The sequence below is a fragment of the Xenopus laevis genome, chromosome 4S (assembly GCF_017654675.1).
Source record: "Xenopus laevis strain J_2021 chromosome 4S, Xenopus_laevis_v10.1, whole genome shotgun sequence".
Taxonomy (NCBI): Eukaryota; Metazoa; Chordata; class Amphibia; order Anura; family Pipidae; genus Xenopus; species Xenopus laevis.
Window position 1 is genome coordinate 19,019,328 of NC_054378.1, and position 27,308 is coordinate 19,046,635.

General features: G+C 39.2%; 1 protein-coding gene across 1 annotated transcript in view; it reads left to right on the plus strand.

Moving 5' to 3' along the window:
• Positions 1-16,935: 16,935 nt before the first annotated feature.
• Positions 16,936-27,308, plus strand: part of btbd10.S (BTB (POZ) domain containing 10 S homeolog) — a gene marked incomplete at its 3' end in the record, with an annotated part of 36,950 nt that continues 26,577 nt past the window's right edge. Inside the window, 2 exon segments of the mRNA NM_001096091.1 lie at positions 16,936-17,009; positions 26,839-26,967. Coding sequence (NP_001089560.1) covers positions 26,867-26,967 — 101 coding nt within the window. The 5' untranslated portion in view covers positions 16,936-17,009; positions 26,839-26,866.

A 27,308-nucleotide genomic window follows, 5' to 3' on the forward strand; every position in this document is an offset into this window, starting at 1 on the left:
TGGGATAACAGTCTCTGGGAAGGGACTGTGGCTGTGGGATAGCAGGTATAGTAGGGAGAGATGGTGCCTATAGTAACAGTGGGATAATAGTCTCTGGGAAGGTAGTGTGACTGTGGGATAGAAGGTATAGTAGGGAGAGATGGTGCCTATAGTAACAGTGGGATAATAGTCTCTGGGAAGGGAGTGTGACTGTGGGATAGCAGGTATAGTAGGGAGAGATGGTGCCTATAGTAACAGTGGGATAATAGTCTCTGGGAAGGGAGTGTGACTGTGGGATAGCAGGTATAGTAGGGAGAGATGGTGCCTATAGTAACAGTGGATAATAGTCTCTGGGAAGGGAGTGTGACTGTGGGATAGCAGGTATAGTAGGGAGAGATGGTGCCTGTAGTAACAGTGGGATAATAGTCTCTGGGAAGGGAGTGTGGCTGTGGGATAGCAGGTATAGTAGAGTAAGATTGAGACCATAGCATTAGGATGGATATGGACAGTAATATTGCAAAAGCAAAAAAGTTACCATTGACCCTTTATTATGTATCACAATATGACCAGCACCACTGTGCTAGACCTGAACACCTTCAACCCACGAAGTCTGAAGTCTCCCCAGTCCCATATGTTCAATATATAGGGTCAGGGGCACATCATAGCTCTCCCGCAATGTGCTTATACTCTACATCATAGAGAACAAAGTGAAATGATGCCTACCTATAAACAACCATAAAAACATAATAGCTCTCACACTGCCCCTAGAATAGGTCCTGCTCAAAATATGTTGTTAAATGCTCTGTTGGGGGCCCTTAATAGGATTTAGGGGTGATTGTGGATGACAGACAGTGCAACTCTAGGCAGCGTCAATCAGTGGCTACTAAAGCAAATAGAGCTCTATCTTGCATAAAAAGGGGCATTAACTTGAAGGATGAAAACATAATATTCTATAAATGGAATGGGAGGCTCCTTCTTTAGACACCTTTAAACATCTTTAAAGTTCAGAAACAGAACTTTCATTTTGAGCAGCATACATGGTTCTTATATATATATATATGTATATATACACACAATTACCTGCTAGGTAAAAAAAACAACTCACTTTATTGGCCGGCAGCCACATTCTGTTACGTATGATAAACTGCACAAGATAATTCCAATTTTGGTGAAATCAATTAGGAAATTCATGGCACCTGCAAAAAAAGCATGTACAGTTTATATTTGTATTATTAAATTGAAATTCTAAACTTATATTTATTAACATGTAAATAATTCAATTGCTCAAAGCACATTTAGTTTGGAAACAAAGTAATAAAACCTTGAGCAACGAGGAAGGGTTACATGACCCTGAGAGGAAACTAGCAGTGCCGAAGCACGGAGTACGCATTTAAATATGGAAGAGATTACATATAGTTTGCATAGGGTTCTATTTCATAAATAAAAACATTTAGGTCAGGGGTTTGTGTTCAATTTACCGGGCAGAAAAAAAATCATTCATTAAAACAAAGAAAACTTTTAAATGTTCATTTTGGAGGGTAATAACTGACCCAACAGAAAGAAAAAGAAAGGACATTATTACATAATTCTTAAAATAATTGCCAATGACATAGACCCCTATCAACAACACAAATAGTCCTTACATCACCCTGCATCTCTGCGACTAAACTTAGTCTACGTGGGACTTGTAATGTAAACTCCAAATCTAAAGTGTTGCTTTCATTCATTGTAATGTAACCTTTCAGCATATATGTTGTGTATGTAAACTGATGCCGGCCAAGGATGCTGCTGGTGGAATAGCTCCTTCTCCCTGAATGGTTTTTGACTTCATCTTTCAGCTAGCCACCACAAACACTTCTGTCTCAGACACAATTTAAATTTACAATTTAAAATCCTAAACTAGCACGCCAGAGGTTTCCAGAATTTAACAAACTTATCTACCACTGAAACAAAAAAAAAAAGTTCAAACATTTTTTGCGATGAAGTTCGTTTTTGGAGTCTTAGAAATAACCACGCACTAAATATTTGCAGCAAATTATCTGGAAGTCGTGTAGAAGAGGCTTGATACAAGATGAGAAGAGGTAAGTCACATCATACAAGACGAAACTTCAGATGGATTCATTTGAAAGTCTAATATTTCCTTGACATTTTTCTATAATTATTGTCAGAATTAATTTAATCTGGGTCGATTATAAATAAATCATGGGTTAAAAGCAATGGCAATCATATTATTTCCACATCAGGACACATTAAGGGCCAGATTTATTAAGGGTCGCGTTTTTCGAAAAAAAAAATTGGTGTCAAAATTCACACTTTCTAATTTTAATCTCCCGATTCAAATGTAAATTCGATATTTATCACACCTTGACCATGGAAACAGTCCTAATTTGAATGTTCGCCACCTAAAATTTGCTGTGTTCATTTACAAGTCAGTGGCAGAGGTCCGTTGCACCATTTGAACATTTTTAATTGCCTTCCTGACATTTGAGTTTTTGCAGAGGGAAAACTCGATTCAAATTCGATTAGAATATTCGGGTCAGGACTATTCGATCGAATATTAGACATTAAGATTTTTTCTTAAATAACCTCCCATTCAAGTTATGAGTATATTTGAATTTATTAGAGTAAAATAAACTTCTCATTAAATATTAATCATAAGCATTTTTGGTTGGCTTTACAACAAAATGTAAGAATAGATTTTACAATAGAATTTGAGAAGAACGAAAAAGGCAAAATCTATATATATATATATATATATATATATATATATATATATATATATATTTTGGAGCCAAATAGAAAATGAGAGTTTGAACTCACTTTTATGTTATCTTTCAAAGGTCTTGTGATTGTGACATTTAAGACCCGATGGCAGAGAGAAAAATGGAGGTGATATCGGATATTTATCAGCAACTTAGAAATTAATTTCAAACTAAATACATTATAGGTTCAACAGCAAAAAAAATCTACTTTTTCCACTGTTCCATCGCTGATGTTTTCACTTCAATTACAATGATCGCCTCACATTTATTAATACATTTTTGAAAAATCTTGAAAAATTTCATAAAAGTGATAATGTGCCACGTTCTGTAGTTATTACAAAAAAAATCTGTTGTTCGTGCATATTAAATGTGAAAAATGTCCACTGATATTTAAGAGTCTGGTAAAAAGTTCAATATTAAATATTAATGGAACATATTGGCATATACTCACCAATCCTGGATCTTTCTTCTTGGCAGCAGAAGTAAGTCCTTGACTGAATTGATGGGTGTGTATACAAGTAACTCATTTATAACCCATGTGAGCCTATCTGGGAGGTTATATACCCCTTCCAATTGATGTCACACCCATCTGTATACCATATAGGGAACTACCACATACACCCACTGGCTGTTGTGTCCTCCCTTTCAAGGTTAACTCATTCCAGCCTATTGGATACAGCTGTGCTCTCATCCTTCCTCGTAATAAAATAAAACAAGCAAAATAAAAAATCTGAAAATGCAAGATTAATACCAAAGCAACTTGAAGGCATAAAATATATTGCACGGAAGGACAGTCAGGGATTATGAAGCCACAGACAAGAGATTAAAAACAAAGTACATAGCTGTGTAATTATATGCATGTGTACGTAGTAAATTTAATTACTGAACCCAAAAATAGCACATCACTGGCATTACTCAGGAGGAGGCAATGACACAGACTGGCTGTGGGTTTTTTACTATTCTCCCGCGAAAAACAAAAAGACTTCCGAATTTTTCTGGGTTTACTACTGCTCTAATGTTATGAGTGTTCTCCGTTACTATACGACATGCACAAATGTTTAATTGTATCTATAGGAAAACAGATTTAGCTTTATCAGTCAAAGGCAATAATCATGTTCCCGGAATGTTTTTTTCTTTTTCGTTGGATTGCAATATTTTCCATTTTATTGTGGAAGCAAAGGAAAGGCATCATTTCTGATCACTAAGTAATACTTGATAGGATATATCAGGTTATTGCAGATTTTTCTCGGTGAAGCATTGGAAAATGTTTTTAAGTAGAGGTGTAGTATTTCCCCAAAATCGTTGAGATATTTTCTGTTAGTAGTCGGAGTCTTGAATGCTTAAACCAATTCTTCCACCACCTGCGCAATGAGCACCAAAAGAAAAAAAAAAATCTAGTGAAAATATTTTGGTTTTTTTTAAGTATACATTTGAACAACCTATTTATTATCAATCATAAATAGGTAAAAAGGTGAAAGTCAAATAAAGCTATATCTGGAGAATTTTTTATTTTTATTTTACTAAAAAACTAGGACCTAAGCTTTTATAAAATTTAGTATTAAAGGCATAGAAATTAGAATTTTGCAGGAGTTGAGACTTAAAAAAAAAACAAACACATGTCCAACAAAGCTCAACTACCGGTTGATCAAGAAGAAAGTGAAACAAATCCTATTTGTAGCTGTCTCCAATTTGCCTCAGAACTGGGAATAATTCCTTTATAATCTAAAGGGATTATATACTAAAACATGCTTTTTTCTCATATTTTACCAGAGACAAACTCAACAAATTTGGCTTATTCACAAATATTTCATGGTGAAAAAATCAGATTTTTTCAAGTTTAAAAAAAAAAAATGTAAAAAAAAAATGAGTTTATCGAGCGAAAACCAGCATCAAACACCCTAACACTCCCAAACTTCATGAAGGTTAAAAATATCTTCAAATGGTTAAAGGGACAGCTGCCATTGACTTTCACATGAATTCAAGAAAAGAAAATAAGTAAGGATGCAACGAATCCAGGATTTGGTTCGGGATTCGGCCAGGATTCGGCCTTTTTCAGCAGGATTTGGCCGAATCCTTCTGCCCGGCCGAACCGAATCCTAATTTGCATATGCAAATTAGGGGTGGAGAGGGAAATCACATATTTTGTCACATAACAAGGAAGTAAAAAATTTTTCCCGTCCCACCCCTAATTTGCATAAGCAAATTAGGATTCAGATTCAGTTCGGTATTTGGCCGAATCTTTCACGAAGGATTCCGGGGTTTGCCCGAATCCAAAATAGTGGATTCAGTGCATACCTAAAAATTAGAAGGCGCACACCCAAACCCTAAATGTGAGGCGCAATACTTACAGGAGTCCCCAGGAGAGTCACCAAGGTATCAGGAATATTTCAAGAAAAGCGAAGATTGGACACTCAAAGATAATAAAAAACAATTTATTACATCAAAAAACAAAATGACAAAAATGGCCCCAAAGCATAGGCCCCACGCGTTTCGACCGTTTAGGTCTTCATCAGGGGAAAAAATACCAAACAAGTGATCTGCCTTTTCTTTTACATGTTTGGTATTTTTTTTCTCCTGATGAAGACCTTAACAGTCGGAACGTGTAGGGCCTATGCTTTGGGCCCATTTTTGTAATTTTGTTTTTTGATGTTATAAATAATTTATCTTTGAGTGTCCAATCTTCGCTTTTCTTGAAATATTTCACATGAGTTCAACAGGTATTTTCTTATTAAGACTTTTAGCAGCTTAGGGGCACAATAAATCTCAAATTTTAGGTTTTTTTTCTCTAAATATGTGAGTTAAAATCCTAGAAAACTAGAAAAAGGGATGTAAGTGTACAAATGCCAGTAACTTTTTGCGAGTAGCTATCTAATGTATCATTATAGAACAACCTACCAGGTAATACAGTATATATTTTGTACTTTAAAGGGGTGGTTCACCTTTAAAGTAACTTAGTATGTTATAGAATGACCATTTCTACGCAACTTTTCAATTGGTTTTCATTATTTTTTTTTTTTATAATTTTATAGTTATTTGGCTTTTTCTTCTTACTCTTTGCAGCTTTCAATGGGCGTCGCTGGCTCTGCAAGGCTACAAATGTATTGCTATTGCTAATTTTTATTACTCATCTTTCTATTCAGGCCTCTCCTATTCACATCCCAGTCTCTTATTCAAATCAATGCATGGTTGCTAGGGTAATTTGGACCCTAGCTACCAGATTGTTTAAACTGCAAATTGAAGAGCTGCTGAATAAAAAGCTAAATAACTCAAAAAGCACAAATAATAAAAAATGAAAACCAATTGCAAATTATTTCAAAATATCAATATCTACAGCATACTAAGAGTTATTTCAAAGGTGAACAACCCCTTTAAGATGAAGCCTACTTTCTTCTCATCTCAAGGGATAATTGGGTGCTCTGACAAGATCCCCCTTAAGCACCTCCTTCATAACCTTTATCAGCTTAGTTTCTCTTCTCTACACTTTCCATACTTTAAATAATGTACCTTTTTGAAAACACTATGCCAAAACTGCTCTGCATATTCTTGATGAGACCCATCAAGGTAATGGAGTCATGTATTGAAACCTGCAAGCCACCCCCATGGATCCAAATCATTTGTTTATATGTGATTCTGTAAGACAACTATGGTTAAGCTTTACTGTGAAGTACCAGCCACACTCACATGGTCTGAGAAGGAATGACACTCAACGAGGTGCAAAGTCACCTGACCGCGCTTTCAGTGATGACCGGCCTTGCAGCATGCTTGGTATGCCCCAAAGCGTTGGGTTAATGCAGTATGTCACATTTCTGAGATGGTTACACAAGCACAGCAGGACCTTAAAAGAGTGTGAAAACTTTGCAGGGAAGATAAATGGTTGTCACTGGGGATCTCCACTATGCCAAGATAGAAGCATTCTCAGGCCGCATTTAGAAAGGTTACATCACTTTCATCTAAAATATCACGCATTGCCACAGTAGACAACCTAAAAGGGCTAAAGGCAATAAATATTCCACTTAGCCATTTTCACCAAACTGACTGATCTGTCCTAGGCTTTTCTGGCCCTGCTTAAGCATGTAAAATGACATTGACCTCCAAACATTAAAATAAGTCCTATTGCTAAATCTAGTAATAATTAAGGCTCCCTATAGCCTTGCCATTAGCTTGCGTTCAGTGTCGGACTGGGATGCCAGGGGCCCACCAGAAAGCCTGAGACCATGGGCACACCAGAAAATCTAAAACCGTGAGCCCGCCAGAAAACCTTAGACAAACTATTATTCCAAACTATTATTCCTCCTCTACTCACTCAACCTCTTTATTCTCCTAGTCTTTTATATATACTTACAATATTCTCCCATTATTAAGCATTTTTCCCCATAAAGAAATAGGGAATGACGATGAAATAGGCCAAATGTTTAGAGACAAGAGGGCCCACTAACACCTGGGCCCACCGGGAGTTTTCCTGGTATCCCGGTGGGCCTGTCCGACACTGCTTGCGTTGCACAGGAATCCATTCGTAGCCACACACACATCCAGTTTTGTTGAAGGTATAAATCTGTAGGGTCAGAGTCAGTCAAGGTGACTGTAATTTTGGGGTTCCATTTACCAATGCAATATGTTTGAGGAGTCAGTCCGATAGATTCTACATTTTTTAGAACATAAGATTCTTCATCATATAGACAAAGGTTATATAGTTGTCCTTCCACCTACCCTTTAATCATTGTGATTGGGATGGGGTTATATATACAGTAGTTGACCCTTCCTTTCCTAATCTGTTATCATTAAGAGTCGTGAAGTAAATTTTCACTCTTGGCGACGATATAGATATACTTTTTCCAGCATTTCCATTCTTCTTTTTGGCCCTTTATGCTTAATAGCATTGAATCTGAATGCAATTTCTGACGTCCCAGCTTGATATCGTCTTCCACTATTCTCTTCAACCCCATTGAACGTAATTGAGTCTTCTCATAATATGGCCGCAATAAAACAGCTTTAGCTAAAGAGGTGGGCATTTGGACTGTATATGATCCATCATTCTTCTTAAATAATTGGTAGTGTAAGGGCAGTTAAAGAATATTATATTCAAGTCTCTTTCCTTTCTACCAACAGTTGGTTGCAAAGACTTATTCTATGTTGGTGACCACAGGAACATAGAGGTTCCAATAACAAGCCTAACTAATGTGCAGTTACTAGGGATGCACCGAATCCACTATTTTGGATTCGGCCGAACCCCCGAATCCTTTGCGAGAGATTCGGCCGAATACCGAACCAAATCGAGAGGGGAAAACGTTTTTTACTTCCTTTTTTTGTACCAGGGAACGTCAAATGAGGCTGGCACAAGCCTGGACCTACGTATTCCTTGTTTTATGACAAAAAAGGCAATTTCTCTCCCCGCATATGCAAATTAGGATTAGGATTCGGATTCAGTTCAGACAGGAAGAAGGATTCGGCCGAATCCGAATCCTGCTGAAAAATGCTGAATCCTGACCAAATCCTGGATTCGGTGCATCCCTGTAGTTACACTACATCTGTACATAACACATAATTTCCCTCAAGGGATGTGGTCAGCCATAAAACGATTTTACACACTACATTTAATGAATTTGTTTGGCCATTTCCTCTATGGGAAGCCCTTTAATTTTTTGTGCTTCTGGTGTCTTAAAGATTTATAGCTCAAGGCGTTGTAGGAGAAGACATGTTGCAAAATATGTTGCAACAGTCCCAGATATTTTAAAGTCTTACATGCAGTCAGGATGACTTGCAGATCTGTAGAAACAGGCCCTCCACAAAAAGTCAACTTACTATCATATGTTGGGGCAAGGGGCACCAAATCAGGATAAGCCAAACCCTATACAGAAGACTTGACAGCATGTGAATCCATTTCAGATCCTAATTGGTATATAGAAACATGAGTACAACATGCAGAACTTCATAATCTGCATGCAAACATTTCTTAAGTTGTCCAGTGCTTTAAAGTAAAAAGACTAGACCAATATAACTGATACAACAGGATTCTATTGGACAACATGTTGAAGATTAAACTTCAGTGCAAGGTCACATGTAGAGCAGATGAGACTTGGAACAGAGTGAAACCCCATGAACTGTATAGAGTGGCAAGGAAAGAGCTCGGAGACACATTGGGGCAAATTTACTAAGCGGCGAAAATTCGACAGAGCCGGCTTCTCAGGCAGCGCATCACTTTCCCAGGTCAAAATTCACTCAGAGAACGCTAATTGACTAACGTGTGAAGTTGTCTCTAGGGCGCCGAACACTGGAGAAGTTACGCTACGGGGGGAAGTTAAAGTTGAATGGACGTATATGTTGCAGCAAATACATTACATTACACAAGTCCAGGGAAGCTTAATAAAGGAAAACAGAGTTGTTATATTGCCCTACACATGAGCCCAGTGTATAGTTTATGTGCCATATGTTAGGAAATGTAGGGGGGAAGTCGGTTTTGCTCTTTTGCCGCCTATCATCCTGAAAAAAGGAAAAGACGCCAGCGTTTTTTGGGGAAATTTTTCAACTAAGAAAGGACTATCTACTTTATTGTAGTTCGCCTGGTCTGAGGTGGCGAAGACAAGTCTGGCGCAAGAGGTAACATTCAGTAAAATCCGCATCTTAGTGAATTTGTGCAGTTACGTCCCTTCGCCAGAGCGCAGCTTCATCTGGCGATTGAGTTTGAATGAGCGCCAGCGTCAGTCTCTTTCTCTAGCAAAGTTACGCCTGCAACCGTTAGTAAATCGGCGAAGTACCGAAATGACGTCACCCTGGCGAATTTTCGCCAGCGTTAGTCACTTCGCCCTTTAGTAAATTTGCCCCAAAAGCTCTACTGCATCCAGAACATACATATCCTACAACCGTTATGGTTACTTAGTGCTTAGTATTTCCATGGGGGTTTGACGATGCCTTCTAGGCCATTTTCTTACTAAAGTCTAAGTTTCTATTACTGCAAACTGCTATACCATTATGGTCCCTTTCTTCCTTTTTTTGGCTAAAGCCTAAGGGGCAAATCAGCCAACACTAGCGCAACTTTGCTCTGCTTGCCGAATTAACGCTAGCACAACTTAACCATCGTTCGGCGCCCTGGACACATATTCTCATGTTAGTGAATTAGCGTTGTCTGAGTGAATTTTCATTTGGCGAAGTGTTCCACTGCCTGCGAACCATCGCAAATTCTCGCCGCTTAGTAATTTGCCACTAAATCTCTGCACATTCTCTCCCTGACTTCTCTCTTTTATCTTCCCAAAAAAGATCTCATGACACCTGAAAGCATTGGCTCTGAAATGTTCCCCCAGGGCATCTCTCATAAATTCCTCACAGTGGGTACTACTGTCCATTTTTGTTTGTTTATTGGGTGACATCTGCATAAGGAGAACTGGGTGTTTTTCATTGTTATAAAATATCAGGTACCCTGGTTTTACTGATTCATCATTGTATACTTCAGTAAAGGTTTAAGGATTATATCATGCTCATATCATGATATCATCATTCTAATGTCATGATGCCATATTTCTGACATGATGACATCATTTTAGTTGCTTAGAATAATAATTTATCATTAAGCATTATCAGCATCATGACATTATATTTTTTGACATCCTAGAGCTACAACTTAATTGTTTATCAGATACTGTTTGACATCATCAATCAACCTTTCTCAGAATATGAAATAATTCTAATCATGACATCATAATTCTGGCTGATGTTTTGGCTTAAACATCTATCTTACTGTTATCGAAACACCTTGATGACCTCATGCTTGCACTGTTATTAGCAGTTTAATATTATTTCATGAAAGTTAAATAAATTTACAGCTCTTTTTATTTTCTCAGGCACCCTTCCAGTGAAAGCGAGCTGTACAGACAGGACAGTGTGTGAGAACACTCATTCTTACCATTCCTGCTCTCTTCCCACACCTCCAGCCAATGCATGCCCACTTACATGTTATGGAGTCAAGTCTCAGGGACATTCCTCCTGTAAACGTCTGATTTATTATTTGGTAGATACTATATGATGTTGTCACATTCTATTTGTTGGAGGCTGTTTGACAAGGCCCTATAAACCTTATATGGCCAAGAACCCACAGAACCTCTTACTGTCCAACTATAATTAAGCTAAAAACTAAATTTGTGGACACTCAAATATGAGAGAACTTGCCAATTATATGGGACATGTTGTCACCATTAAGAACAGTTTGGGGGAGTAACTCATCTGATTAAGTGATGATATATATAGTCCTGTTTAAAGGTTGTGTGCCCAGAACATTCCTTCTCTGTATATTTGTATTTATACATATGGGTAGGAGGTGTCATATTGTTTCCCTTAGACAGTACACTATGAGGGTATAGTTTATTGTGCGTCCAGAACATTCCTTCTATGTATATTTGTATTTATACATATGGGAGGAGGTGCCATATTGATTCCCTTAGACAGTACAGTATGAGGGTATATCTTATTTTGTGCCCAGAACATTCCTTCTCTGTATATTTGTATTAATATATATATATGGGTAGGAGGTGCCATATTTTTTCCCTTAGACAGTACAGTATGAGGGTATAGCTTATTGTGTGCCCAGAACATTCCTTCTCTGTATATTTGTATTAATATATATATATATGGGTAGGAGGTGCCATATTTTTCCCTTAGACAGTACAGTATGAGGGTATAGCTTATTTTGTGCCCAGAACATTCCTTCTCTGTATATTTGTATTAATATATATATATGGGTAGGAGGTGCCATATTTTTTCCCTTAGACAGTACAGTATGAGGGTATATCTTATTTTGTGCCCAGAACATTCCTTCTCTGTATATTTGTATTAATATATATATATGGGTAGGAGGTGCCATATTTTTTCCCTTAGACAGTACAGTATGAGGGTATAGCTTATTGTGTGCCCAGAACATTCCTTCTCTGTATATTTGTATTAATATATATATATGGGTAGGAGGTGCCATATTTTTTCCCTTAGACAGTACAGTATGAGGGTATAGCTTATTTTGTGCCCAGAACATTCCTTCTCTGTATATTTGTATTAATATATATATATGGGTAGGAGGTGCCATATTTTTTCCCTTAGACAGTACAGTATGAGGGTATAGCTTATTGTGTGTCCAGAACATTCCATCTCTGTGTTTTTGTATTTATACATATAGTATAATATTTCTTAATAGTATACGTTCCTGATAGTATGATGGTATAGCTTATTGTGTGTCCAGGACATTTCTGTGGAGAAAGCCAAGAGCATGGATTCTGTTTATTTGCAATACTTTATTTTAGGGACAATGTTTTATAAGAAAAAGTATCCCTGTATGGGAACCAATATTGAAATTGAAACAAACAAGGTCTAGTCTTCCTTTAAATAAGTCTTGCACACACAAATAAGATGTAACCATTACAGTTATCTGATGGAGCTGACGTCCCGCCTGGGTGCATTGTTGGGTGCTGTGCTGCTATACCCTTTCTGCACCTGTGTCCCATTGTCACAGAGGAAGACGCTGTGAACCAATGACCCTGATCAAGTGCCGCTCATACTGGCACACTGAGCTCATGCTACTGAAGGCATGGATCTTGCCCTTACTCGCGGGGGAATGTTTGTTTTTATTATGGTCACAGTTTTAGAAGATCAATTATAAGAGGTGCTGCCTGCTGCCATGTAGATTTCAGCCTCTTCATTACAAACACAGAGACATTTGTGGTTTGTTTGGGATGTCTCCCATCTACTGTTATTCAGCTCTCCCCTGTCTTTCATTGAGCCCCATCTGTCTGTCTGTTACATCTCAGCTACATCTTTCCTCTTCTAACAACAACTAGCATCTCTCTACTCTGCTTAATTAACATCCATAACTATTATCTTTTCAACTGCGTTATATTCATCCCTTCAACTGACATCATTCTACCCTGATTTTACTGATTTTAACAGAGCCCTACCCTGTTTGACTTGCAGTGACTTTCCCATCTCTTCCATACCTAATGCACTTTCCTGCTGTGAACTTAATTTCTGCTGCTAGGTTCCATCTTTGTTCTAGCTATACTTTATACTCCTCTTTAGATGAGCTTTGTCTTTCCCATTTACTGAATGTCATCTTAAGCTGGCCATAGACGCAAAGATCCGATCGTACGAATCAACGTACGATCGGACTTTCCCATCTCTCGACCCTCCACTAACCATTCAGATCAAAGTCTTACCATTCCAATTGAATAAAGTAGTAAAATAACAGATCAGCCAATGTACTACCTCTGACAGCAATCGTACGATAGTTATGTCTGACAAAGCTAGTGACAGTCTCCCACTGAAAATCGTACGATCGGCAATACACGCAGAGATATTATCGGCAGGCGAAAGAAATTTTCTTACCTGTCTGATCGACCAAATGACCGATCTCCTCCGGACGAAAAATGTCTGGACTCTCCACACACTGTCCGAAAATTGTACGAATCCACGATCGGATTGTTGCGTCTAAAGCCAGCTTTAGTCTCCCTTGTGCCGAGATCCATCAATCCCCTTCTCTATAAACCAACACCTGTCCTCTACTTTCTCTTACATTTTCTTTTTCCTTTGTTGAGTTCCATCCATTTGGCTTAGTTCCCTCCCCTCCTTCTTGTGTCATACTCCTTATCTGCCGTAAAGGGGTTGTTCACCTCTGAGTTAACGTTTAGTATGATTAAGCGAGTGATATTCTAAAACAATTTGCAATTGGTTTTCATTTCTTATTATTTGTGGTTATTTAGCTTTTTATCCAGCATCTCTCTAGTTTGCAAATTCAGCAATCTGGTTGCTAGGGTCCATTACTCTAGCAACCATGCAGTGATCTGAATAAGAGACTTGAATATGAATAGGAGAGGCCTGAATAGAAAGTTAAGTAATCAAAAGTAGCAATAAATGTGTAGCCTTACAGAGCATTTACATTTTAGATGGGGTCAGTGAACCCCATCTGAAAGCTGGAAAGAGTGAAAAGAATAAATCGATTAATTCAAAAATATAAAAAATTAATGAAGACTGGTTGAAAAGTTGCTTAGAATTAGCTATTGTATAACATACTAAAAAGTCAACTTAGAGGTGAACCACCCCTTTAATTGTTGCTTCTGTACAACTACCCCTCTGAGATTCATCCCTCCCCTCTCTTCACCTGAGCTCCACCAAACTCCTTGCCTATGGAGAGACCCTAGCCTGTCCTTATTCACATCATTCTTTCCTTTCAACTAATTACTTCATCCCCCACTCCTTTGTCCCTCCTCTTCCTCTATTTTCTTAAACTTTTTTTTTCTTTTGAGCACCCTTACTTTCCTTTTGTATCCTCGGTTCTATCACTCATATTTCTTCTGCTGAACCTAATGCCTCGCCTCACTTTAATCAAGTCCATTTAACTGAGCTCCATAATCCTCTTGCCTTATGCTAAACACAGTTTGTGGCCCCCAATAAAGTCATTTTACTTACTACACAAATGATAATGAAACTTCAAGTTGAAACATTTTTGGGGGACTTACCCCCTTTCTCAGATACAAACAGTAGTCCCCATCTAATAAGATCTAGTCCTCCAATTCTTTCAGCTGAGCTCCATCATACTCCTTCATTAGAGTGCTTCATTAGTCACCTTCCTCCTGATGACCTCTGTTCCTCCTTTTCCTTTGCTGAGGTCTATCCCTCCCCATCTTTCAGCTGAACTTTTTCTTCCCCATTTTTTTAACTCTGCCCTTTGGTTCTACAGAGCTACATGTGTGTCTTAACTTTTTCTAGTTCTGCCGCCCACTTCACAGATATAGTGGCACCAGTTAGTATGGGTGTAGATTAAATAGCACATTCTTTTGGTTTTATGTAGTGTACTGTCCCTCCATTTAACTTAATGGTACCCCCATTTGCTGCTGAGATCCACCATCTCTCTTAACAGAGTGTTGCTAATCCTTATATGGAGATTCCCAATTCCCCTCCTTTCAGCTCAGCTCTGTAGCACCCTATTATCCAGTTTTTCTCGTCACTTCCCTATGCTAAAATAAATCTTTCTCAAGAGAAAGGCTGTCCATCCAAAAAAAATGTTCATGAATGTTGTGAACCAAGTACAGTTAAATGCAAGACAGCACCATCTAGTGACCAGATATCCTCAAAGCAAGTCAGTAGTACATACCTGTTTGTTTGGATCCTGTGTCATTCTCAATATCTTCTTCTTCTTCTGTACAGAAATGGAACCTTAATTCTGAATATTTTAGCCCCAAGTGCCTCATGTAAATATTAAATAAAATATTACAGTAAAGTTGTTCTGGGCCTGGTTTGGGTGTAACTGGTCATTGTCTGGAAATAACTGGGCATGGTTGGACAAAATATCATGTAACAGAGGAATAAGTAGGATTCTGATAGCAACCCAACCCTGGGTAACTCACAACATACATTAAGAGGGGATATTTCTGTTATCAAGCTATAAATACATATTTAGTGACTCCTGTATAAGTATGATTCCTATTTGCAACCCTCTATTGTCCTAGGATCACACCAGTTTGACCCATTCCTTGGACAAACCTTTTTCTCAGGAGAGCGAGATATAATCTGGCAGTTAGCTCTTTTTTGACCCATAAATTGGTTTAGATTATGAGCTGCATCATAATTTAATAGTGTAAAAAATGATTGTATTAAAGGGGTGGTTCACCTTTAAGTTAACTTTTAGTATGTTAAAGAATGATCAATTCTAAGCAACTTTTCAATTAGTCTTCTAATTTATTTGTTATTCTTCAGAAATGGGGGGAGGTCACTGACCCCATCTAACAACAATTGCTCTGTAAGGCTACACATTTATTGTTATTGATACTTTAATTTCTCATCTTTCTACCCAGACCCTCTCCTATTCATATGCCAATCTCTTATTCCATTAAATGCATGGTTGCTAGAGTAATTTGGACCCTAGCAACCAGGTCGCTGGAATCTCAACATGGAGAGCAGCTGAATAAAAAATAAAGCTAAATATCTCAAAAACCACAAACAATAAAATTTTTTTTAAAAAAAGCTAATTGCAAATTATCCCAGAATATCTCTCTCTGCATCTTACTAAAAGTTAATTTAAAGGTAAACAACCCCTTGTTTGATTGTGGGGCACCATCATAGACAGATTTCTGTGGAGTGTTTATTCCCAACGGATTGTCTTTTTGGTCGCATCCTGACTGTGCCCCTTGGTCTGCACAAAATTAATTTTAAGAGGGTTTAGGGATTTTTTTAGTTATGGGGTCAGGGCCGGATTTACATAGCAGGCACCCCTAGGCGCACCCATGTTGCCGCCCTTTTATTCGCTCAAATTTTAATAATCAGGAATGGAGCAATGGGGATTGGCACATGGGAAATTTAAAATGTATCTCCTGTGCATCCCCAGTGTTTCTGAATCATTGTGGGTGTGTTTGGACAGCATGCCGCCTCCTAAAATCCTGCCGCCCTAGGCCGGGCCTTTGTGGCGTTTCCACAAATCCAGGCCTGTTTGGGGTTGATAGCCAAGTACAGAGAACAGAAGACTTGTCTGGGTCAAAACCAAGCAACTGCAGGGGACTCAAAATCTGGAGAAAATACTCACAAATCAATACGGGTGAAATTTCGGCCTTACTTGCTTTGTGGCTGTATGTGAAAAAAATACTAGCCTTCCTATATATTTACTTTTCTCTATTGGGATCAACCAGCAATTTTACCGGCCAGGTCGCAATAGGGTTGCCAATGCCACTTATTCTGACGTCGCCAGAAACGTACACATCATTATTCTTCTATAGCAGCTATTGGTTTCCAACACCTCAGAGCAGGACACAATTTGAGGGGAACGAACTGACGTCTCAGCAAATGAAACTACAGGAAGAAGGAATAAAAACATTTACACGTTTCATAAACAAGAAACAAATGAAACTTGAAAGCAGTCTTCTTTTAAATTCCCGCCACAAAAAATAAATTCGATAGATGAGGTCACACTGGCAGTCTGTATGGGGAGAGAAGAAAGGAAGGGGTCAGGGATATACAATTGTACACCCCACACACGTGACTGCCTGGGATTACTGTGTAGAACGCACCGCCACAAGCTCCTGTCACAACAAGCTATACAAGGGTCTCACAAACGTCAACACAGTCAGACAAATCTCGCGACATTTTAGAGTCTCCAAGCCATTTGCGAAGCGCCAAATTACGCGAGAGTAGTGCGCCGTGTGGGGCTGCAGCGGCGGTTCTCGCGAGAGTTCGAGGATACTCGGAACAGGGGAGGAGGCCCGTGTTTCGGGAGCTGGTGGTCCCATGGTGGTGTGAGGCCCAGTGGAGGTGAGGAGGGTTGGGGTCCACAGATTGGAGTGTGACGGGAAATGGGTTAAGAAGTGTCGGAATGTTTGAGTGGGTGACATGACAGCTCAGGGTTGTGTTAGTGAGGGGGAGTCGAGAGAGAGAGGGAAGGGTTGGGTTGGGGCAGCAGAACTGTGCGATGATGTCGTGTTTGTGGGACGGGGTTTGTTTGGGTAGTTGCTGGGTTGGGCCTGTGTATGAGGGGCACACTGGTGTTGGGGAGCTGACTGTGACGAGAACCGGGCACGGTTTGAGGAGGTAGGGAGTCTTTCTGGTTGTGGGGATCAGTGTCTCAGGCCTTGAGCTCTTGTGTGAGGGGACAGTACTGGGGGGAATGGTTGTGTGAGGAGACAGTACTGGGGGGAATGGTTGTGTGAGGGGACAGTACTGGGGGAATGGTTGTGTGAGGAGACAGTACTGGGGGAATGGTTGTGTGAGGAGACAGTACTGGGGGGAATGGTTGTGTGAGGAGACAGTACTGGGGGGAATGGTTGTGTGAGGAGACAGTACTGGGGGAATGGTTGTATGAGGGGACAGTACTGGGGGAATGGTTGTGTGAGGGGACAGTACTGGGGGGAATGGTTGTGTGAGGAGACAGTACTGGGGGGAATGGTTGTGTGAGGAGACAGTACTGGGGGAATGGTTGTATGAGGGGACAGTACTGGGGGAATGGTTGTGTGAGGGGACAGTACTGGGGGGAATGGTTGTGTGAGGGGACAGTACTGGGGGAATGGTTGTATGAGGGGACAGTACTGGGGGAATGGTTGTGTGAGGGGACAGTACTGGGGAATGGTTGTGTGAGGGGACAGTACTGGGGGGAATGGTTGTGTGAGGGGACAGTACTGGGGGGAATGGTTGTGTGAGGGGACAGTACTGGGGGGAATGGTTGTGTGAGGGGACAGTACTGGGGGAATGGTTGTGTGAGGAGACAGTACTGGGGGGAATGGTTGTGTGAGGAGACAGTACTGGGGGAATGGTTGTGTGAGGGGACAGTACTGGGGGAATGGTTGTGTGAGGGACAGTACTGGGGGAATGGTTGTGTGAGGAGACAGTACTGGGGGGAATGGTTGTGTGAGGAGACAGTACTGGGGGGAATGGTTGTGTGAGGAGACAGTACTGGGGGGAATGGTTGTGTGAGGAGACAGTACTGGGGGGAATGGTTGTGTGAGGGGACAGTACTGGGGGGAATGGTTGTGTGAGGGGACAGTACTGCAGTATCTCGGAAAGCTCTGGGTGGAAATGTTCTGCTGAGGGCCAGACGTGTGTGTGTGTTTGGCAGGACTAGGGGACTGGGAGGGGAACCGTATTACTGGGGGCAGAAATTGGGGACTGCGACTGGAACAGTACTACTTAGGGGGGCAGGACTAGGCAACTGAGAGGGGGACAGTACTATTGGGGGTGCAGGACTAATGACTGTGAGTAGAACAGTACTACTTGTTGAAGGGGACAACGAACCGACTGCTACTGGAACCTTTGGATTTCGTCTGACCAACAATGCCTAGCATTCCGGATCCGGGGAACTTGCACAAAGAAACACCAACGAGTGGATCAGAATAACAAGTTCCGTTTATTGAAGGTCAAACATAGGCTTATATAGGTTATAAGTAAAGACGTCCCAATATAGTGACGTATCAGCATAGTTATTAGCATAGTATATGTCTGTAATAGGTATATCCTTCAGGATGGACAAGATAGAAAAGAGACAAATATGTGCATGCGCGTTAGCTAAGATATTTTGTCTGAGGCAAGCTGATAATATTGTTTATAGTACATGATGATACTTATGCAAGGTTGTCTAAGAAGAGACAGTACAGGGTCGTACAGAAAAACAAGTACAGAGGCCTACAAGGGTCGGCACGTAGGCATGTTAACCCTTCACTTGTGAGCAGGACTAGGGGACTGAGAGGGGGATGGTACTATTGGGGATGCAGGACTAAGGACTGTGAGCAGGACTAGGGGACTGAGAGGGGGACGGTACTATTGGGGATGCAGGACTAAGGACTGTGAGTAGAACAGTACTACTTGTGAGCAGGACTAGGGGACTGAGAGGAGGACGGTACTACTGGGGGGGAGGACTAGGGGACTGTGAGGGGTACAGTTTTACTGGGGGCAGAACTTGGGGACTGCGACTGGAACAGTACTACTTGGGGGGGCAGGACTAGGGGACTGAGAGGGGGACAGTACTATTGGGGGTACAGGACTAAGGACTGTGAGTAGAACAGTACTACTTGTGAGCAGGACTAGGGGACTGAGAGGGGGACGGTACTATTGGGGGTGCAGGACTAAGGACTGTGAGTAGAACAGTACTACTTGTGAGCAGGACTAGGGGACTGAGAGGGGGACGGTACTACAGTTGAGAAACAGGATCAGATGGTTGTGAGGGGAAATCTTTTATCAGGGAGCAGAACTTAAGTGCCCAGGACATGACTGGGAGTTAGTGAAAGGGGTGTAGTAGTACTAGCAGAGTGGATGACTTATAGGAGGCTGTGCAAAGTCATGGAACTGAAAAAGCAAGTTTTGCCTTTGTATTTTTATTATTCTGTCTGATATGAAATAATCATAATATTTCTTTTTGTGAATTATGTCTGGTTCCAGAGGTACCCAATCGATTTCTGGCTATTCATTTCACTTCATTTTACTCTGTTAATATTTTAGTCTGGTTGGTGCTTATGGGAATAAATATTTCACGTGTAACATTATTATATATATTATTTTTGGAAACATTCTTTTGTACTAAGAATTCATCCAAAACAAGTTCCTGCGAGTCATGGCTGACAAAAGTTCTCTAGCTGTATAATGTGATGTTTGTTGATAATGATGGAGGAAGTAGGTGGATCCCACTTGGTTTCATTTAATGGAAGTAGTCTCAGAATCAAGCCTTTTATTTTAAAGGGGAAAGTTAACCTCTGCATAAATCTTTCATATTTTATGGATGTGCCTAGTCTAAGCATTATTTCAGTTGCTTCCTGTTCTTCTCTCCTTTCAGAGACAGTTTGGTTGTTGGGGTCACTTATCCCTGATATGTAAAAGCAGATTGACCGTGTGGTTTTCAGTTTTATTTCTATATTGTTTGTATTCCACTACTATTTATGTAACACTCTAATGTCCCAACTGCTGCCTGGCTGCTGTAGTAGTTAAAGGAGTTGTTCACCTGTTCAACACTTCTTTCAGTTCAGTTGTTTTCAGATTGTTCTCCATAAACAAAGACTTTTTTTCCAATTGCTTTCCATCTTTTATTTTTTAAAATTTTTCCAGAATTATTGTTTAATATTCCTGTCTCTGGTGTTTGTCTGGCAGCACAATAATCCAGGAGCATAGTGTACTGTTAGAATTTGCTACATTTAGTTGATACAATTAGTTGATACATTTCTCAGCAGTATCTGTGGAATATTAGCAACTATAGTATCGATTCTAACAGCTGCCTTTAATGAAACTCGAGTATTCTACTCAGCAGAAGATAACAAATGTATCATTTTAAGACAGTTTAAGCGTTGGCAACCCCCTTTTAGAAGGTGAAAAATTAAGCTTTAAACGTCAATATTACAAAAACTGTTACAAATAGAATAAAGAAAGTAATTGGAAAAAAAATCTTTTTCTGGTGAACAATCTAAAAACCAACTGAACTGAAAAATGTGTCTGAAAGTGAACAGCCCCTTTACAGGAGAAGTAAAAATTAAAATGATGCAGATGCCTGCGCTAGTTCCTGGAAGAGTGTCATGCTGCTGTGTAGGATCTAATAACCCAAGTATTCTCTATGTCCAGCTGGCCAGGCACATGGACTACGAAATGTTCAGAATTGGACCCAATATGGCAGCACTATTCCAGAAAGTATTCTGGACTGATGTGGGTTTTTATGAAAGCCCAAGTGTTTATAAGGTTACTTCTCCTTTGGGTCAAGACTGGCCAAATATACCCACAGCTCTACGTCCATTAGAATCACTGCATGTCGAACACTTTACCTGGACCTGGGTAATTGTACAAAAAATGCAGTCTTGAAAAAGACCCATGGGGCTTCGTGGTTACTACTTTTACGGCTTGATGTTTTCTGATATTCACCGGCAAACAGTGACCCAAAAGAATTTCATGGATGTCATCTCACTGATAAATTGCTCCTCATTCTTCTCTGTTCATGATAAGCTAGTAAGGTATTTAGAGCGGTTTGACAGGAGAGTCATGTGGATGGGGAGATGAACCAGATTATTAAGTAGTGTTTACATTGCCTTCAATTTGCTTTAAACAGATTGTATGAGTGTGTAGCTAATGCATTTGTTGTTTCTCTGCACATTTGTATGTATGATGCTGGAGCTCCCATGGTGTTTGCCATTATTATTAAGTATTTTTAGAGCGCCAACTTATTGCCCAGCGCTGTCTTAGATATAGGGTATTAAAATCTAAGGAAACCTGTTCATCAGAAAAGGGCATGCCTCTATCACACTACACCATTAAAGGGTTTGTCCATTTTTGAGTTAACTGTTAGTATGCTGTAGAGAGAGATGTTCTGAGACTATTTGCAAGTGGTTTTCATTTTTTTATTATTTGTGATTTTTGACTTATTTATCCTTTCATTCAGCAGCTCTCCAGTTTGCAGTGTTAGCAATTGGGTTGCCAGGGTCCAAATTACCTTAGCAACCATGCATTGATTTGAATAAGTGGCTGGAATATGAATAGGAGAGGGCCTAAATAGGAGAGGAGTAATAAACTAGCAATAACTATAAATATATAGCCTTACAGTGCATTTGTTTCTTAGATGGGGTCAGTGACCCCCATTTGAAAACTGAAAAGAGTGAGAAGAAAAAGGCAAACAATTCAAAAACTAAAAAAAAAAATAAAAATAATGAAGGCCAATTGAAAAGTTGTTTAGAATTAGCCATACTATAACATACTAAAAGTTACCCTGAAGGTGAACCACCCGTTAAATAACATTCTGGGAACACAATAGGTTCCACCTTCTTACTGTACTATCTGAGGGAAAATGTCAGATCCCACCCCCATATTTACTGCAACTATACAGTGAGCTGATGTAATCAATATACGTTCTTAGGAAAATTTTGTTGAACAGTTCTTATAAGTTCTTATTTTCCCTTTCATATTATCTGGCTTCTGGGCTTAGTATGGATTGGAAAATACTTATTTAGATGCTTCTATTTTAAACAAGGGTGTCCCTGAAGAATACAACTTCAGTCGATCTGTCTTTCTTTATTGGGCGGCCAATCACAGTTTTTTTTTGTCAAGATGAAACTGCAATTTATATTTAAATGGAACCATAAAATATCTTGAACTGATCAGTATATACATACAGTCACTACAGTCAGTTTGACATCGTTGTAGGAAATCCAACAGTGGCATCAGGAAGAGGGAAATATGGGCTCCTATTGTTTAGCTTGGGCGGCTCTTTCTGAAAGAGGCGTTTTCATTGTTATGTTTTGTTGTAAAGGTCAGCACTTTATGCCACCCACTGGAAAAACAGGAATTTATGCCTTGTGCTAGTCCAGTTCCATAACAATGCATGTTTGTTTTTTAAGGAAAGGTCTTCATTAAAGGGTTTCTCTGATACAGATATTCTCATTTAAATCAGTTCGCACATTGCAATATACCAAGCTTTGAGCTAATCATCCTGTGGAAAACTTAGTTAGTTGGCTATTAATGGCCTGGCAAAGTTGTATTTACCTTGTCAATAGTGGGAACTCTACATTAGCGTCTGAGGTGACCTATTCTGAGCAATCATGGCTGCTTCTGCAACCCTATGCACAGAATAACCCTTGCCTATTTGTTTTACTGCACATCTACCCTACTAATAAATATGGTAAATATGGTATACTATATTAACTGCGCACCACTATAATTATTGTAGCTATTATATACACACATATATATATATATCTCCATTATAGTGGCTTTGTATTGGCCAAACCTCTTGCTCTTGTTATAAATACACAGATGAGTAGTAGACATTAGAGGCATCTAATTAAATTTGTGTTACAGAAATATCTCCGCATTGTATTAAGCTATATAAGAAGAAAAATATTGATTTTTGATTGTGTTCCAAAAGGCTATTATTGCTTTAATTCATATCTATTACCCTAGAGAGCTATTAGCACATCCAGAGCAGGTAAGGTCAGGAGCAGATTATGGAGACATGCTGTGTTGTTTCTAATTCTCTAAAGGATCCATCTCAGCCAGGTTCAGATTGGTGTCTGTGCCATAAAGTAAGCTGCATAATGTTGTGACCTACATGTGGTGCTGCCAAGTCAGAGATATGTTGCTGTTGGCTTTATTTGTTTAAAAAATAAAGATTGGGTCATATAAACTGCAATTCAGAATACAGATGTGCACAGCATTTTTGTGAAGAACTCATTTGTTCCTCTGGTACTGTACAATACCAAACTATTTCAGTTGAATATCTGAAATAGACCCAATTTTTATTAGTGAGGAAAATTGACAGTGATAAAAGGTTTGACCAGTGGGAGGCAGCACCCTATTGGTCTTATTTTAGCACGGCTTGGCCACATAGAGCACTTGTATTATAATGGAGGTCAGATGAATCGGTTTTAAACAGATGGCGGTACACTGCCGGGGTTCAGGGTTCAATTGCAAGTACAGCACTACCTCAAAGTAGTTTGTATATTCTCCAAATTCTTGTGTTCCTCCTACATTCCAAAAAGTTAATTGATCATTTAGAAAACTGCATAGATAATAGGGAACTACCTTCCAGGGAATTTAATGTTCATCTTAAAATTAACTCTTAGTTTGATGTAAAGATTTATATTAGTAGATAATGTTTTGCATTAAGCTTGTAGTTTAACTATTGCAAGAAAATATAGTCTCACAGTTGGTTTGTCTTTTGGTTTCCAGGGCTACTGACTTTAGTATCCCTATTGAATATTAATAATTAGTTTGGAGGAAGAATGGGAAATAAATCATAAAGCCATAGATCTCTCCATATGGCAGTGTTGCAAACAATAAAATCCCTATTGTCTGACGAGGCAATAACAGGGCAAGCAGGAGCCAACAGATGCACAATTGCCAGGAAATAAATCTCTATGGGATGAAAATTATATTTTGCCCCCATGTTATGCTTTAGTTTTTTTTCAAATGCACAAATAGTATACCTTGAGCAATGTCAGTACTTAGAAAGCAGCTCTGGGTAATATTGTAGCACTGCAACAGCTGTCATCTATTTGTTATATCAAATCACCTCCTGTTATGTATGGCCAGCAAGATAGATTAGAATAAGTCTTCATGATGCAATAGTTGAAGGGCTTCGTTTGCAGAAATTATCGTTAATACAAAGTGTCCAAATAGAGACATGGACCACATGTGCTCTGCAGTTTCTGGTTGTAGCCCATGACTTTTATGAATAGATATTCGTAAAGACCTTGCGTGTTTGTTTTTTTTATTTGTAAACTTCCTGACTTTGTTTTACTCTTTGTTTATGGTCAACCTCACTTTCCTTCAAAGACTTGAATCTGTCCCGTGAGTACACCCTTGCTAGACAGTTGTTGAATTTATTGCTTTCCTTGACTTGTAATTGCAGTTTCACCACAAGCAGTTCCTAAACAGGATTTTCCATTTACACTATGCATTGTATCTGTGATAAGCAATTTTAATTGAATTGTATAGGGAATCTCAAGCCCTGTAGAACATATCTGCTCATATTAGTAGGCTTCTGTGCATGGAACTGTTTATAATATCGCTCTTAGGACAAGGCATGGTAACTCACTGCTTTGTGCACCGTACAGTGTGGCACAGCACCCATAACATCTAGCATATTACTGTTGATAAATATTCGTGTGACTTTTATAGATAAATTAAACCCAAGACCTGTGCGTTTTAAATGGACACTGTACCTGGGTTTTGTTCCTGCTTAGTACAAGGGAATGACCCTGCTGTGAATAGTGCCATATACAACCCTGAACTGATGGCCATTTCAAATTGTGGTCATGCATTGACTATTGAATGCTATGCCATATCCCTTATTTATTGATTATAACACAATAGAAAGTCCCAGGGGTCTGCCTGAGAGACAGCATCTGCTTAGACAAGCCTGGAGCCACAATGAGGCAGTATCACTTTCACTGAAGCTTTGAAGGGGAGGAAAGAAAACAAATAAATGCACATTTATTTAGACATCCAAATTCCTCTCTTGGGAGCTGGATAGGAACATGCTTGAGGGGATAGAAGGTAAAGTAAAAAGACTCGGGATGTTCTTTTGAAGTGTGCCTGTTAAAATTGTTTTTGGTATTTTGAAGGATATAGAAGAAATATGTCCAGAATTATCATAACATTTTATCCACTTCTATTTCTTACCCACTTAAGTTAATATGGAACATTTTGCATCTGTCCACACACCATACCCTAAATAGTAAACTTAACCAGATATCTGCAATTTGTTCAGAATGAGTGTCTGTGTATCTCGATTTAGTTGCTTACATGTTGGGTGTGTTATATTTTCAAATGCTGATTTATAGAAACCTGTTTAAAAGCATGCAATGCAACAATTGTGTTTGATTTCTCTTTCTAGGCAAATGGTCTACTTATTGCAGTACAATTGACTAATTTCTGCTTCAGTTCAATACTTTTGTTTAAACAATGCTTATGTTTATTTTATAGCTGACTCTTGGACATACTTTTGCTTTAAAATCCTTTATAACACCACTGTAGAAATTAAATCAAAGCTAGGTAACCATTGTTCTATGGCAGAGGAGCAAATCATTCAATGAATATATTTCTGTTTGTTTCAGACAAGTTCATTCACCACTGCGTGAAAGGTCATGTTGTCAAGTCTACATATTTTTATGGCACTGTACTCACACAAGAGGTAAAAATATTCAGTGTCACCTAGAACGCAACACGAATGATCCTGTCTCTTAACGTGTACATTAATTACAATCCACAATGCTCAGCTCATGGGCTTTCTGTAATTTGGATCATCATACCTTAAAGTGATACTGACACTAAAAAACAACGGAATAAATATACTTTAAAAGTTACCTATAGGTCAATTATTTACTGAGAGATTTATTTTTGTAATTAATTGTTAGTTGAAGTTTCTAAACCTGACTGTTTTGCCAGCCTGAATGTCCCATCTAAGCCTGTCAGTTAGAGTGTCTAGTACTAACGAACTCCTTCTGCACAAATATGGCAGCCTCCTCATACAGGAACATGGGGCATCAGACAGGTAATGTAAAAGCATTGTGCAAATACTTTATGGCACAGTTATAAGTATCTTTCAAAGGCATTATTATGACCGATGTAAAAAAAGAGTTTAATGCCTGGTGTCAGTATCTCTTTAAGTATAGGATTCATTATATCTTGGTTTGGGTCAAGTACTAGCTAGTGTTTCCCACCATTATGTAAACTGACAGTTAAACCTTATAGTGTTGACTGATTGTCGTAACAGCCAGAAAGTAATCACTGGTGTAACTGATTCTGCACGGATCTTCCATCTCTTTCAAAACTCAATCGGTAATCCCTGATCTCCTGACCAGTGGTTCTCTAGAACCACATGGACTTCAATTGTGTAGTATCTTCCTAAACACTTATTCCCAAATGGTATCTGACTGTCATTGATCTGGTGGAGTATTCAAATGACTTGGATTCACCATAGAAATTTGGACAATTTAAGTGCTCCAACTTTACAGAAATACTAGGGTCAACTTCCTGTTCAGTAGGGACCAGAGTTATGCACCCTGCCATATAACACTGGGTAACTGTTTATTCACTCTCACAGTACGTTTGCCCTTCATTCTGCATGGCCTTCTATTTTATTTGTTCTGATCAATACTGTTATGTGGGTCATGTGTGCTTTCAGAGCATAGTGTGAGGAATCTGGGAGTGGCATGGCAGGACGGCCCCATCCTTATGACAGTAACTCCAGTGATACAGAGAACTGGGATCGAAAATTGTATAATAGACCCCGTAAGCTCTATAAGCATTCCAGGTAGGTACCGTGCCAGTGTTGCACATCTCTCCTTGTAAACCTCTGCACTTCCATTTCATTTGATATATATATATGTTGAGTGTTTGCCCCCATTAGCATGGGTGATCTGTTGCTTTGGTAAAGTAAAGCTTTTCTTTTGCACTTCTTTATTTTTCTTGTCTGATGTGCATGCGTGGCTTCACTAATGCTCTGCAAGTATGTATGTATATTGTTATTTGTATTGTGCTTGTTGAGGGCAAAGCACTGTACATCAAAACAATACATTAGTAGTAACAAATCGGGTTCACTGCAATAAGTAGCAATAAGTACAAATTCACATAAATATAAAGTATAATTACAAT